The sequence below is a fragment of the Carettochelys insculpta genome, chromosome 1, assembly GCF_033958435.1.
Source record: "Carettochelys insculpta isolate YL-2023 chromosome 1, ASM3395843v1, whole genome shotgun sequence".
Taxonomy (NCBI): Eukaryota; Metazoa; Chordata; order Testudines; family Carettochelyidae; genus Carettochelys; species Carettochelys insculpta.
This window is the reverse complement of record NC_134137.1, coordinates 20,617,680-20,630,101: the sequence shown is the minus strand read 5'-3', so window position 1 is coordinate 20,630,101 and position 12,422 is coordinate 20,617,680. Positions and strand designations below refer to the sequence as shown.

Here is a 12,422-nt window from a genome sequence, read left to right as displayed (position 1 = left end):
GCGGCACTGCTGTTTGCAGCACTGTGGTAATAATGGTTCTAGAAATTGCAACTGGAGATCCATTTGCAAACACGCATGGCTAATTAGCATAGCCACACAAGATTTTGCTGTTGGCAGAGGTGGGTGCTGGCAGTACAGAGGCCGTGTGGATGTGCCTCTGCCGCCTAAGCCCCCCTCTGTTGCCAGTCCCTTTTCCCTGAATGGCCCTTCTGGGTGTGGTGTACTGTACTGCTTAGTGGCATGGAGACCTCTGATAGGGAAAATAATGAGTCCACTCTACAGCTTTGCTAAATCATACTTGCTTTCCTTGCCCATGTAGTATAGGTGTAATTACATGAGTGAGACAAGCAAGATTAAGCCATACTATACTAGGAACCATTTGATTTGGGGCTTCATCATCCCCCTCTTATGTAGGATCACTCTGATGACCCATTGCTTGAGTAATTTCCAGAACATTTTATTTTTGTGTTCCCGTAGTATATAAAGATTTCTTAATGCCTTGCTTTCCTTTGGAGCACACAGAACTTTTTCTAGATAATTTAAAATTATTATTAGCTATCTCTGGTTGCATTCAACAGAGTTTGACCCAGCTTGTGGCCACCTGAATTCAGAATTCCACCAGGTCTGGTGGGATACATCAAAAGGTGCTTCAGTACCTTTTTACAGCCTGATAGACACATAAAGAAAAGAATACATTAATTCTCCTGGCACTATGCAATGATCAAACCTGAGCTAGCTTTATCCCTTAAGCCCAATTTTATATGGCAATGAGGCTTAACTTGAAGGAAGTTTCAGCTAAAGCTTCATTTATAATTGAGACTAATTAGGGGTCCTTAATTTTTCAGATCATTACCAGAATGTTATTCTGGCTACTACTTTTAAAATGGCAGGGTAATCTCTTGCTAGTTCTGGTGAATGTCCCTGTGAGAGCATGACATTCATTTTTGTCTCATTGAAACAAGTTTTTTTTTTCCCGGTGTACTCTGGATCTAGGCTGTGTTTTCCATGATATGCTTGAAGTCTCCATGGATGGGCAAAGCTGCCTTCTTTCTCTAGTAAGATCAGTTTTTATAGCAGCGTCTGCAAGTGTTTCAATTGAAACCTATATAGAACTCTGCCTTACATTAGCTACTCAGCTAAAGCTCATGCTGATTTCAGTGAGACATCCACAGATTTAGGAACAGCAGAAATAAGTACTTCATTTTTTTTCTAAAGCCTCATGCAATTTTTAAATTCTCTCCCCTGCCTTAATTTCATTTAATAAAAACAATCAGGTAAAATCACCAGCCATCAGAGATCACAGAGTTTGCAAAACATTATGCCCTAGATATGAGGCAGTATAAAAGGTTCCAGAGTTGTTGATTATTAGAAGAGCTTTTCAAACATCAGATTATCTTGTGGCTTTAATATATAGGTTTTATGGAAAGGTTCACTTGCGTTGCCATTTCTTAGTATTCACTACTGTGCAGGGCTAGTGTGGAACACATAGTACTTTAGCTGTTCATACCTTGCAGAAACATATAATAAATAGGATTTATCATGCAGCCTTGAGCACCTTGCCTTTCCTTTGCTCTCCAGTTCATCTCTTCTGGGTGCTAGTCCTACATTCCAGGATTCTGATTCCCAGCAAGCAGAACCAGTTGTAATTTTAAGCCAACCAGACAGACACATTTCATCCTTCACCCCTAAATTTCTGCCCCAGCCTGTGGATCAAGATGGAGAGGATTCACTCCATCATAGGCAGCTTTTCTGAACATTAAAACATCACAGTCTCAGTGTCCAAAATTTTACAGCACTTGCCCCTACCCAGAGGGGCCCAAGATACCATACTTTACAGTACTGGCAGAGAATGTATCTCTCACACCCACACCTCAACAGAATTCCCAGGCCCCTGCATAAGGTGGGGTTGGGGTGGCTCCATGCTTTGGGAATGGGCAGGGCCTCAGACAGAAGGAGCAGGGCTGGGACATCCAGCCCTCAGAGTTGCCCAGAGCACACCACTGCTGCAGTGGTAGCATAGGTAGCAGCTGGAACCTGGGTCTCATTTAAATCTCTGGGCTCGAAGGCAACTATCCCGTTACTCTTGAAGGGGCCTAAGATACTATAATTTGCAGTACTGACAGTGTGTATATCACACACACAAAAAAGCTTTTCTATACATCTTTCTAGGCTGCTCATTATGGTTTCCTTGGATTCAACTGGATAACATTCACTGGGAGCCATGAAAATTATATATATGAAATTATATCCCAGAGATGGTTAAAAGAATGTTAAATTTGCAAAGACAAGCCTTGGAAGTAAAGAAAGGATAGAATCAAGGTTTCTGGGGAAACTTAATTCCTCCCCTTTGGGTATGAACCCATTTTTAATTACATGATCATGCATTTTTTGGTCAGGATCTGTGTCTCATTCAGAGCACAAGGTGGACTGTGCTCACTAGGTGGGCAATTGTTCACTATTTCTTTTTATCCTCATTGTTCATTGTAGGGACCCATTTTTTGTTTACTATGCAGGATCCAAGCCCTGTACTGAATACATAATTATTAGTTTCCTCATAGGTTTTTCTATGACACTTTCATCATAGTATTTTAGTACTTTGAAAACATTAAGTGTCTTGACAACTCCCCTGCAGTGATCCTCTCGTCTCCATTTCTCTCTCTCTCTCTCTCTCTCTCGCTCTCTCTCTGCCTGGGTCTGTACTTAACCTTGCATGTCGATGGCTGCTATGCACTCCTAGGTACCCCAACTGCATACCAAAAATCAATTTTGCAGCTATCGATATTCATCCCTGTCCTCACTGCAGAGTGCCGATTGGAGGAGTACTCCCATCAGCATTCTTTAATTCTTGCAGACCACAAGGATTTCCAGGGTCAACACTGACCCTGGCATTTGCCGTTGTGCGCATGCACAAAACAGCACCCCAGAAGATTGAACCTGGATTCGATCTTCTGCGGCAAGTGTAGGCCCAGCCTCTCTCTCTCTCTCTCTCTCCCTCCCTCTCCATCCTGCCCTGGGGGATGCAGCCAAGGTGACACATGGTAGCTGTAAGGGGGACAGAGCATGTGCTCAGTGAGCCAGCATCTCTGGAAAATTTAGCTGCCAGACCTTACTGAGCATGTGCAGACTTCAGGGGCTTTTGTCAGATCATTATAACATGGAGAAATTTGAGTAGATTTTCACAGTTATGGTAAAATTCACAACTCTGATACCGGAGGTTGTCAATGAAATTATTGTAAGAATTGTTTTTACATGGGCAAACAAAATATTTGTTGCCAATCTTGTTCTTGTTGGAAACTGCTGGACATTTTTAGCCTAAACTTTTTAAAAATATCAGTCTTAAAGACAGATACTGGGCATAGAAAATTTCAGCTCAAATGTCTAAACTTGTGGCAAAATTACAAGCAGCTGGTCAGGGTTATATAAGGGGACATGTCAAGCCACCTTGACTATAGGCAGAGCTATCCGTTCTGCCTATAAGAACGCAAACACATGCCTGCACTCTTTAAAAAAATGACTTTTTAATATTTACACACACAAACCGTGTATCACTCCTCTAAAGTGTGTGTGTGTGTAAATATAAAAGACGTCATTTTAAAGAGTTTTCCTCCACTCCAATGCTTGTTCAGTTGGACCCATGCAAAGTTAGGCAGTAGTCTTTGAAAGTAGAAGGATAGAAAAATAGTTTCAGTAAAAGTGTTTAAATCTCTCTTTACCAACTGAAATGGCACTTTGTAGTCCATGGAACCTGTATAGCGTACATGAGAGCATGGTGTGTTAGGAATTTTCTACCAGCACCTGTATAACATGAACCCTATACTCACGCATGGCCCTGTCTCATAGGAGCAAGCCGGTCATGCCAAAGTCATATTGATGAACTCTTCATAGTACATACATCTCACCATCATGAGATATATGCATATATACGTAGAGACAAAGTGACCCATCAGAGAGGTCACTAAAATGGGTTCTTCCTTAACTGTGCTACTGACATGATGTTTGGTCTTGGCCACATCACTCTGCCAGCATGCCAGACTGATCCTTAGCTGTACTTTCCAGAGCCCGGACACTGCTGAGGACTCTAACCCACCATGGAGCTTGGGTTCCCCCAAGCCCTGCTCTTGCAAGGCAACCCAAGGGGTAGGGTACATTGCTGGATGCACTGCTAAAGAATCAAGCAAGCAGAAAGCATCCCCATCCCAGAAACCCATCAGTACAGTAGAGGTGGGGAGCCATGAGCTGTAGTCATCAAAGCTTGAAGTACTAATACAATGAATGTAATGTCCTTCTTATTCTACTATCCCCTTTGATTCTTGATTGCAAAAGAGGCAGGAAATCTTATAAATGGGAGAGGAGAGATAAGTAGAAGGTAAAGGAAAAAGCTATTTTTAGACTGCCCCCGCCCCAGCCACATTTCCAGGTTGTCTTTCTGTGTCTCCTAACACTTTCCAATGCATTCAAATTTGTTTGTTTGCCTTGCAGAGGGTTGCCCTGGCCTGTGTAATGGCAATGGCAGATGCACTCTGGATATGAATGGCTGGCACTGTGTCTGCCAGCTGGGCTGGAGAGGAGCAGGCTGTGATACTTCCATGGAGACAGCATGTGGTGACGGAAAAGACAACGACGGAGGTAGGACACGTGTATGTGATTTATCAGGCTTCACGGACCTTTACACTGTTTTTCTTAGCAAGGCCCATAGCCATGTGGGGCGACTCTATGATGCAGACAATCCTTGTTCTTAGCAGCTAATGGAGAATGGATAGTGAACTTTGCCAGACTAATGCAGCCATAATGTATATGAATTTAAATTGATAGAATTGGGTGGAGTTGTCTGAGGTTTATGTATCCTCAGAATTGGCACAGCACAGTCACAGGCAGTGCAGCCTTCCCACCATCCATCTCCACCTTCATGTCGGAGCAATGATACAGAGGGATGAGTCTCGCTGTCCAGTCAAATCTTGGCCTGTCTCCTGAGACTGCCATGACAGGTCCTTATTCACCTCAGACCAAAGTGAAGCAGCAGCCCAGAGGCTTAACTAGCTGAGCCACATGCCCCCAAACCGTCCAACCCCTCTCGGTCCACAATTTATTGATTCCAGTTCCAGACATAATGCGTCAGGCATGAGAATAATAGCCAATAGCATAATGCAGAGGTAATGTTCAGCGTTATCTCATTACAAAGGAAATGCTGGAACAGTGTGAAGGTTTGAATTAGAGGGCTAGAGTTGAGATATTAAATTTGAGACACAAGAGAGGCTGCATAATTTATTTTGTTGTCACTCACACAAAGCTCTGTTAACCACAGGCCAGGCCAGGACCTAGATTGTGAAATGCAGACTGCGTTTTGCACATCTTGTTTTATTGTATTGACAAGAACAATACAGTTTTAAAAAAGAGCCAAGCCTGGATTATTGATTTACAGAGAACGCACTTCTGATAGAATACTTAAAATGCCTTTCTACATTTGGCATGGTACTTGGACCAAACTGTCCCCTTAAAAAGACAGGGGAATAAAACCCAGAGCCCCATACAAAGAGTACAAGTCAGAGAACAAGGGCCAGTTATTCCCTCAGATGAAACCAAATACCACTGTATTAGTTCTTTCTATTTACAGCTGACACAAGGCACCAGTAAAGTTCACCACACCATATGTGTGAAAATATGGTAAATATATCTGAGTGTAATCCAAGCTTCTGTGGAAAGAATTGTCATATCTTGGAGAGAGGGCACAAAATCTCAGAGGTAATCCAGCCCAGAGCAAATGGAGCCCGTAAACAGAACATCAAAAAGTCCATGATCAGACTGGCTCTGTGGGGATGTAGTCAGAGACTCCATGGTCTGAGGTGTTCATTGCTTATGTGGTGACTCACTAAGTTAACCATTTCAGAGGAACGGTTGATTACTTTGTCAGCCAACAAGGCAGCAGATGTAGATTGGAGAAGCAGAGATGAGTGCTGTGTTTATCCTGTGGTAAGTGTTTACGTAAAATCCAGCCCTTTTGATGCATTACAACCTATAGATAAATTGTCCATGACAGATGCATACAACAGTGATGCTGGACTCTTACTGTACTATTGCTGAAGATGTTATGCAGCTAGAGAACAAAACAAGTACAAGCTTAGCTGACTTGTGAGCCATTTGGGGGTTTGATAAAGTTACCTACATGGGTTTGTATCTTGGGCTATCTCCTTGCTCAGGAGATGTTGGGAAACAGGTGGGGTTGAGACATTTTTGTTCTCTCATCCCAAAGCCCAGCTGAAAAATCACTAACTTGAGGACACCCCCTACGAGCATAGCTGGGATGGAGAGTGGCATGGGAGCTATGTTAGTGGCTCCATACAGGGTGATCCTCAGGGCTTGATCACCATCTTTATGGCCACGCTGTATTGCTGGGATGTTGCAGAGCAGCCAGAATAATAAATGTGACATGTAGTCTTTAAATCTGATACCTGAAAAAACAGCTTCTGCTCTGTCCAGCAAGATCACTAGTAGAAATGTTCAGAAGCTCACACTAAAGGCTTGGTGCTCTGCAGGCCCTATCAGAGGTAGTCAGATATACACATTCCAGTTGGGGCTCACAGGGGGATTGTGCCTCTGGCAATCACATTGCCCCCAAGAACACAGAGGGAGCATAAGCCAGAGTGGTCCATGTTTCACCCTTTCAGAGAGCACAATGCACTGGTTCCCAGAGAGTGGGGATGCCAGAGCCTTGTCTCCTACAGCCAGAATAGCACTAGTGCTCAGACATGGTCTGGAAAATTTCTAAATGATGTGGGAAAAGTGGGATGGCAAAATTTGCAGACCATAACAAGCCCCTTGAAATCGCTAAATTCCATGACTGAAGAGTTACAAAGGGCTGTCACAAAACTGGGTGACTGGGCAACAAACTGGCAGATAAAATTCCTTGTTGATAAATACAAAGTAATGCATGCTGGAAAACATGATCCCAACTGATTGGGATCTAAATTAGCTGTTACCACTTTAGAGAGAGATCTTGAAGTTATTGTAGATAGTTCTCTATAAACATCCACTCAGTGTGCAGCGGCAGTCCAAAAAGAGGTGAACAGTATGTTAGGACAGATAGTAAGACAGAAGATATAATGCCAAATTATATAAATCCATGTTATACTAACATGTTGAATACTGTGAGCAGATCTGGGTGCCCCATCTCAAAAATACGTATTAGAATTGGAAAAGGTACAAAGAAGTGCAACAAAAAGCATTAGGCATATGGAGCAACTTCCATATCAGGAGAGATTGAAACGAAGGAGACTTTTCAGCTTATAAAAGGGATGACTAATGAGGAAATGATAGAGATCTATAATATCATGAACGGAGTAGAGAAAGTGAATAAGGAAGCTAATCCTACACATAACACAAAAACCAGGCATCACCCAATGAAATTAACAGACAACAGATTTAAAACAAACAAAAGGAAGTACTTCACCCAATACACATTCAACCTGTGGAACTGGTTACTTAGGAGGATGGAGTGGGGATATAGTGAAAGCCAAATCTATAACGGTGTTCAAAAAAGAATTGAATAAGTTCCTGGAGGATCGGTCCATCTCCAGCTATTAGCCAAGCTGGTCAGGATGCAACACCATTTTCAGGGTGTCACTAGCTTCCAATTGCCAGAAGCTGGGAGTGGATAAGAAGGAATGGCTTACTCAGTAATTGCCTGTTCTTTTTATTCCCTCTGAAGCACCTGGCATTGGCCACTTCAGAAGACAGGATGCTGGGCTAGATGGACCATTAGTATGAATCAGTGTGGCTGTTGTTATGCTCTCTTCAGGAGCAAAACAAGAGTAGTTTACTTCCATCTAACATGCCAGTACAAGGCTAATTTCAGTCTAGCCTTTAAATATTATCTGTGCATGTGTCTAAACCAAGAGTCAGTTTGGGTCATCTTTTAGAAGGAGTTTCATGCGTAACTCCAGTTGCAACCAATGGGAATTAGGCATCTAAAACTTTTGGGTCTTTTTACATCTGGTCCTTTGCTCCCAGAAGTGGTTCTGTATATGCAGAAGTTTCTAATAAGAAAATTGTGATTTGCACTTAAACAATTTGACTCTGGTGTTCACAGTAGGTAGCATATCACTCTTCCTGATTTCACCATTCAGCTAGTTCCAACGCAGTGGTACGGTATGTAACACTGCGGCTGGAAATTCCTTACTGTAATGGAGCTGGAGTTAAAATCTTTTTCATTCGGGGCCCTGGGCAAATGAGGCTCCATGGGACACAGGTAACAGAAACTCTTTAGTAAAGGGAAAGGCTGTTTTATCCAAGAGAAGCAGTGGCAAACTATGGCAGGAGTAATTCAGAAATGCATTCAGTGAAAGAGAGTCTTTGTCCCGTTTAGAACATTGATATTTGGGGTGGGGAGAGGGCGGTGTTTCCCTGGCCATGTCATCTGGCTGGTCTGGCAGTACTATTTGCACATGGGGAGTGGTTAATTCTGCTGTTAGTTACACCAGGGAAAAACTTGGACTGGAATGGCATTGCACCAGGTTTTACACCAGAGCTGGTGTTTATTCCAGGGTCATTAAAGGGAAAACAGCAGACAGTGGTTCACCTGTAACAGTCTAGCACACTTAAGGTTACAAGGGTTTGCAAGGCTGCACCCTAGGAATCACAAAATGTATTACAGCAAACTGCAGAAGTTTTCTAATAATGTGCACAGAGAGGACAAGCCTAGAGTGACTCTAGCCATTGATCTATGTTACATAACCACTCTATTTCAGGCATGCAGAAACTGGCTGCTCTGCTGCAGCCCACATCAAAAGTAGTCTATCAAATGCTTATAACAAGGTGGACCTGGAAGCCTTAAATAGCCCAGAGATGGCCCTTAAAGTAAAACCGTGAACCTTAAGGGAAAATATAATGACCATTTCTTTCCTGGAAAGTAGATTTCCTACCAGTAGTCACCTCTTTCAGTGGTCATGTCTAAGGGAATATCCCCCCACAACTCACAGATACATTGCTTATGAGCAAACCTACTTCAGCATTTTATTTTGGGGAAGCTTTCCTTCTGCACAAATCACTTTGTATTAGCAGCTGGTGCTTATAGAAATGTTGGGCTAGTCTGGCAATTTGATATTCTGTGCATCTTTCAGTGGTCTGAGATCTTAAACCGAATAACTCCTTTCTGCCAAAGCTTCTGACTAATTGACACGTAAACTTTGAGTTGAGGTTCCTGGATTTATCTGAGGAACCTGGGTCAGTGCCTGGAAGGCAAAATTCTAGGGCAGTGGAGTCCAAGAGAAATTTAACCGATCACTGCAACCCACCCCACCCCGCAGCCAGGCGCCACCCTCCCCCAAACCAGGCACACACACCCACTGCCACCACATGCTTGTCCCACCATGCGGTGGGGTGCTTGGGTGGAACAGAGGGCGCCTCACGTGTGCAGCACTCCTGAGCCGTATTTCGCCACTCTGCGAATGGGGAAGACTATAGGACACTGCAGTTCTAGGGTCTGCAGGTAGTGAAGTGGTTTATTGTGTGGTGTGGCTCTCTTTTGAGTCAGTGTTTAACCTGTTTCACACTAAGGGACAATTAGATTTGGTTAAGAAAGAGGTAAAGTCAAGGCAACGCTCTGGCCATATATAGTCATTAAAGATCTCATAATAACCTTGTCAAGAAGCTATTGTTTTTCCCCATTGTCCTTTCCTAATTCCTACATTGTTAATTTTATCTTCTTACCTGCATTCCCCTAATTACATACTGAATTCTTCTTTGCCACCTGCTTTAAAGTACTATGCAGCCAGGTCACTGGAGTGTTAAATAGGTATTGTTCTCTCAACCAGAGAATGGTGGAAAAAGTGATTCCTGTATATCAGCATTTCCCAAAGTGTGGTCCACAGACCAGTACTGGTCCTTGAAAAAAAGGCCAGTCCTTAGAAAATATACAAATTATTACTATGTACTATTATTATTGTGAATAAATAATAAACAGTGAAAATTTATTCATTTTTCTTTCTTTTTCTTATGTGTGTTTATATTTTTGGGCCGTAAAAAGAGGTACCAATAAAAAACAGGTCCCAACCATATAAAGTTTGAGAAACACTGCTGTATAGCATTAACAGGCATAAGGGGATGAAGAACATTGTGTAAATATAGCAATTTATTTATAATATTATGTCTCAAATGTTGTATGAATGAGAGGGGTAAATGTACTTGAGCCTCCTGCATATTTCCCAAGAACATTACTGTGGGATCTCTGACATCTCTGCCCAGTTGCAACAGATCGAAAGGGCACTCAGTTGTGGTTATAATGTGTGCAGTCATTTTAAAAATATCTTTCTTCCATTGAAGTAACCCTGACCCATTCCAGGCTGTTTAGCAGATGAGAGCAGCCTGCTGACCTTCTTTTCTCAAATGGGTTGCCATTTCAGTATGATATTTTTCTCTGGAGAAGTGAAAAAGGCACCTCTTTTCTGCCACAATTGAAATAGCCAAACCTCTTTCTTCAGCTGATATCTTATTCATGAGACCCTAGTGCCATGTAACCAAGTAAGAATTCAGAGTTCCAAAGTACACAGGATTTTCTACTTGTCTTTCCAAGTGTAGTTCTTGCCCCACAGCTCACAGCCTGAAAACAATCCTCTTTCCCTTCCCTCCAGCCTTCTCTTGCAGAATTAAAGTCTTTCCTTCTCTTGTACAGTAATCTCTCAAAATGCATGATTTTGAGTTGCACATAACTCAGATTAATGCGTGTTGAGTGCAACTCAAAACCCTACTCCCTCTCGGCCTTGGTTCAAACCCCACCTCACCTTGCATGGCCTCAGTTCACCCACCCCCTGACACGGCCCCAGTTCACCCCTACTCCACCTGGCTCCAGCTCACTACCCCCTGTGACCAGCTCCAGCTCACCTCCTGTGCACCTGGCTCCAGCTCAACCCTCCACCAGGCTACGTGGCCCTGACTCAACTCCAACCCTACAACTCCTGCAGCCCTAACCCACCCAGGCTTAACCCCCCAACCCCCTCACACAGCCCTAACCCATTGCCAGGCTTAACCCTCCCCAACTGCCCCCCCAACTCCAGGACTTACCTTTCCAAAGGAGCTCCAGGTGCTCCTGCTGCTTCCCTGGCTGCAGAACGTGTGTTCCGCAGGGGAAGGAAGCCACTTACGTGAAATTCAAGTTACATGAAGGTGCATGGGAACACAATCCTTGCATAAATGGAGGGACTACTGTAGTCTGCAGAGCACCAAACAGTTGTTTTGTTTTGGACTTTCCCCTTTGAGGTATTTAGGATTAGCCCCTGCAGACACAAGATACCAGAGTTGATGCACCAACACCCTGCCTCACCCAGATCTAAATACTTGGGGCAGGTTTTCAGCTGAGGTTGATCAGCATTGCTCTATTGACCCCCGCAAGAGCTAGGCCAGCTTCCACCATTGGTTACTTCATTTGCTGTCTTCACAGGGTGTGGGAGCCCTGGAGCAGGCTGAAGAGTGTGTAACAAGCAGAAGAAGGGAAGTAAGGTGCTTTACACGCTTCCACCCAGAGGAGTCTGGCACCTTTTTTACCATCTTCCCTGCTTTTGTCTGGGGATGAAAGTGTTCTCCATGGACAGCTGGTGTGAGACTTAAATGAGCTTTTGCAGCATGTTAGGCCAGAAGGGAAATAATGGCAAGATTGTAAAAGCAATACTGTAAAGAAGCTGACAGAATCCCAAAACAAATTCATTAGCTATGGACAAAGGGAGAGGTGCTTTGCAGTGTTTATGATTTCAAATTTTTTGTTTCCTGCATGCTGTTCAGAGCCTTTACTTAATGCATGCAGGGGCTTTTATAGCGCAAGAAGATTGTCTCCCGGACATGTTAGGGGAGCTTTCCAATTCCCTGATCCCATAAAAAATAATTCAGTAATGTGCTAGCTAAATTGACAAAGGCTAAGGGAAGTATTAAGATCTGAACATACCTGGGAAAACAGCCACCATAAATTAACATTTCTCATCATGAACACAGCTAATCAGACAACAGGGTCATTGTGGAAGAGCCACAAACTGCTAAAGAGAGGAAAACACAAGCTTTACCTGAAAAACTCTTAACGGCTATGACATGGGGGTTTGTTATGAATATTTGGTTTTTTGAGGAGGGCTGTTAGTCACCTTTCCCCCAAGTAAATGAGCAGAATCACTAATCCACATTTTCAGAGTGTTTGTTTCTTCTGTGACTTTCTTGGGAACAGCAGCTGTTGTGCAGCATTTGCACTAGACAGCCATCTTTCGGAATATGTGAGTATGATGTGGAGCCATACCTCTGGCACTCAGAAATGAATGTCACTGTATGATCTCCGGAGCTTCTGCGTCACAGCCAGGGAACTGATGGTTGAGGTGTGACCTTGGTTGTCTCACTTCCTATCTGATAGCTAGGCTTTCCCAAAATGCCTATTGCTGGGCAATTCCTAGAACAGC

General features: G+C 43.3%; 1 protein-coding gene across 3 annotated transcripts in view; it reads left to right on the top strand.

Annotated features, from left to right (window-relative positions):
* TENM4 (teneurin transmembrane protein 4) overlaps positions 1-12,422 on the top strand; it is a 493,982-nt gene that overhangs the window by 353,586 nt on the left and 127,974 nt on the right. For all 3 annotated transcript variants that reach the window (XM_074983382.1, XM_074983375.1, XM_074983367.1), the window contains one exon: positions 4,480-4,626. In XM_074983382.1, coding sequence (XP_074839483.1) covers positions 4,480-4,626 — 147 coding nt within the window. The remainder of the gene's footprint in view (positions 1-4,479; positions 4,627-12,422) is intronic.